A 3,135-nucleotide genomic window follows, 5' to 3' on the forward strand; every position below is an offset into this window, starting at 1 on the left:
AAAGAGCTAGCTGTCCATTCCCATCCATTTTGCTCTTACCCATATCCCCTTTTTATTCACACTATATGAGGTTGCATATCCCATCGGCACCATGAATGGTAAATACAAGTGTGATTTACTGATGATTTAATTATTCTAAACCGCTGAGGCAGCAGATGAGGGTTCTGGAAGTTCACCAATTGCACTGAGGTTCCAGTGCTACACAAAAGGTAAATATGGTTGCATCGTGATTTTAGTCAATATACAACATTACGCATCCGACAGCAATGTAAAAGGAAAAGTAAAGTGCTACTTTATTGTTTCTGAAAGCTGCTTCCAAATGGCGTAGTTAACAGCTACCGAAGGAGTCATAGCCTGTGTTGCAGCCTGGGCAATTTTCATGGCCTCCATAGATCCACCAAGGGGCTGAAAAGCAGCAAAAAACGTCATCAGGACGAAAAGACGTTGAGATGAAATAGAAAAAAATAACACACATGCAAATTATCGACACCGAAAGCTGCTTCACAATTATGAGGCTGCTTGAGGAGACACCTAATCCTGCCGCCACTTGCAGGAGATGTTGTCGGATTGTCCTTAAGAATGGAAGATGCAGAAGTGTCCAGAACAACATGAGTATTGTCAAGAAGCGACAGATCACCTAATCGACTGTTCATCCACTTTTCAATCAATCTGCGTTGAAGTAAGAGCAAACAGAGGGTTGTGATCGACTGCCAAAAGGCCAGAAAAAAACAGTCCACTTCGATGCTTACGTGTTAACATCCGCCTCTGGACTGGGTGATTGCTGTACATTGGTTGTGGTGTTTGCTTCCCGCTGTGAAACATCAAGTTTTTCTTTCTCAATATCTCTTAGATGTATTGCTTCCTCTAAGAATTCGCGTTTCTTCACCATTATGCTTGTCAGATGATTGACTTTGAAATCTAATCGGTTTTTGAGCTAAAAACACAACAGGCATCAAAAAGCATAAAAGTTGTCCTTGAATCACCACTGACCAACGCGATCAAAAAGGATGCGTAAATAACAAAAAAAGGTGAAAAATGTCACTTGCTTCCTCGTAGAATAAAGGAACATCACCATCGTTATAACCAGCATCTTTTAATTTTTCGAGCACACGTTGACGCATAGTCTAAAAAATAAGAAATGCATGCAAAACAAAACTAATGAAATACTCTTATCCTTTCGCGAAGGTCGTCGATTCTGCGTGTATATTCATCGACCTGCTTTTGTTCTACAAAAAAGTTAAAAACAGACAAGGAGCACACAACGAACTTTGTGATAAACTCTCAAATATCTTTGCTGTATCAGGTAGGTGGGTGGTAGGAGGATCTTCAACCGTGAAATCTGCTAAATAAGGTGGTAAAAATTGAAAAAATACCATTTTCATCGATTGATTGAATAAGCATCGAGATAGCGTCTGATGAAGCAGCTGACACCAGAATATCATTCAACTTGTCAATTCGCGAGGTGGTTAAAGTCGGCATCTAGAAAGATAATAACGTTACGACGCCGATTACGCAAAAATTCAACTTGCATCGAAATTGTTAGCAAAATATGGGAGATTTTCCTACCAAATTAGAGCTATGGACTGCCCTAAGGTACAGAGACAGCGTAATATTCATCAAAATCCTATTCTAAAAAATTCGAAAATTCCAATTTTCGTGAAGCCGCCGAGTGTAAGTCCAAATCCTAGTGCCTAACAAGTGCAACGAGATTGTTGGAAACAAGACTTAACAAACGTTAAACTCAGCGGCTTAAATTTCCAAAAACGCCACACAATAATCCTAAGACTTTAGGCAGAAAATCGACATAGGAATGTGGGGGTAGGGGAGCCACAGAAAAACGACACAGGCTAAAGATACCGAAATGGCAAGTGACATATACACACCAAAAAACTCAAGGCTCTTTGTGTTAAAATGCGCGTTAGGCAATATCAAAACAAGTCGGTAGAACAAGCAATAAGCGCCAGGAAAACCCTTCCTAGCAAGTAACAAAATATAAGATTTACTATAAGTTTTGCAATTAAATTTTTTAAAACTTATTATTGCCTTCTAAAATCTGTTTTTTTTAAGTTTACCATACTATTAATAAACCAAAATCATTGCCATGAAAGCAGAAATAATACATAGCTGTGTAATACTATGTTGGTTAATTTCACGGCATTGGTAAGGCATTACTTTTGGACCTTGGCATTTGTCTTCTTGTATTACGCTGGGTAGTCTGGCCTTTGGGACTTGCTAGTACCTTAAACACCTTCTCTGTGCAGAATGTATATTCTACGCATGTATTGTGTCTTCTTTTGTCTTCAGAAAAGTCTCGGGATGCTACATTCGTAGCAGCGGGCAGCAAACCCGATCATAAAGGACATGTATCCTAGTTTTCCACTTCTACGTGATAAACCTCAGTGGACAGGAAGAAGTACATATGCTACGGATGTTAGAATGGTGATAACCCCTAATAGAAGGCTTAAAGTTGGCATCTATCCCAGTCCTGTGTTTTACTGAAGAGCTGTTAACAACTGAAGCGACACTAGCCGTGAACCATCTGGAAGTTTCGTTACGGACTTTGCCTACCGTCCCCCATGGACCTGTTTTGAATCCCATCCTTCCTTACACAAATCTACTTTTAGGCCGGTGTTCCTACATCCACGTATGGACACGCATGATAGCCAGCGCAGTTGCCCCTCTTGAATCAGGTTCCTAAGCCAGACGAAACTCCAGATCTAGTTAAGCTGCCAAGAGGGATCAGTGACGTTGAGGTTAAGTATCTCCTGAGTTGCACGCTAATTTGGTGACTGGCACGGTCGGCTCGAGGGTGTTTCTCTGCAGCACTGGCTACGTTGTAATAGCTGAAGCAGGAGGTCAACCTGTGGGAGTGCCGGGGACGATGCTCAAAAGAGGAGGGAGGATATGTAATGCGACGGTGGTTTATCCCTCGGGATTGCTGAGCCACCACTTTTGTACTTTGAATTAACCTTCTTGTGCCTTGCTGGGTGGCTGGCCTTTGGGCCATGCTAGTATCCCAAACACCTTCTCTACGCTGAATATATATATTCTGCCCTACTATTGTGTCTTCTTTCGTCTTCAGGAAGTCTCGGGACGCTATAGTATCGTTGTACTGCATTAAAATGAGGCCAATGT

General features: G+C 41.4%; 1 protein-coding gene across 1 annotated transcript; it reads right to left on the reverse strand. All coding sequences in view use genetic code 11, as the record gives it.

Annotated features, from left to right (window-relative positions):
* Positions 1 to 288: 288 nt before the first annotated feature.
* EGR_00693 (hypothetical protein) lies at positions 289 to 2,122 on the reverse strand (the record flags this gene model as incomplete). The annotated part of the gene is made up of 8 exons (XM_024489942.1): positions 289 to 405; positions 474 to 669; positions 750 to 918; positions 1,043 to 1,124; positions 1,168 to 1,226; positions 1,268 to 1,342; positions 1,374 to 1,479; positions 2,078 to 2,122. The coding sequence occupies 8 exons, from the start codon at positions 2,120 to 2,122 to the stop codon at positions 289 to 291; spliced, it is 849 nt and encodes a 282-aa protein (XP_024355345.1).
* Positions 2,123 to 3,135: the final 1,013 nt, after the last annotated feature.

This window comes from Echinococcus granulosus (assembly GCF_000524195.1).
Source record: "Echinococcus granulosus chromosome Unknown EG_S00003, whole genome shotgun sequence".
Lineage (NCBI taxonomy): Eukaryota > Metazoa > Platyhelminthes > Cestoda > Cyclophyllidea > Taeniidae > Echinococcus > Echinococcus granulosus.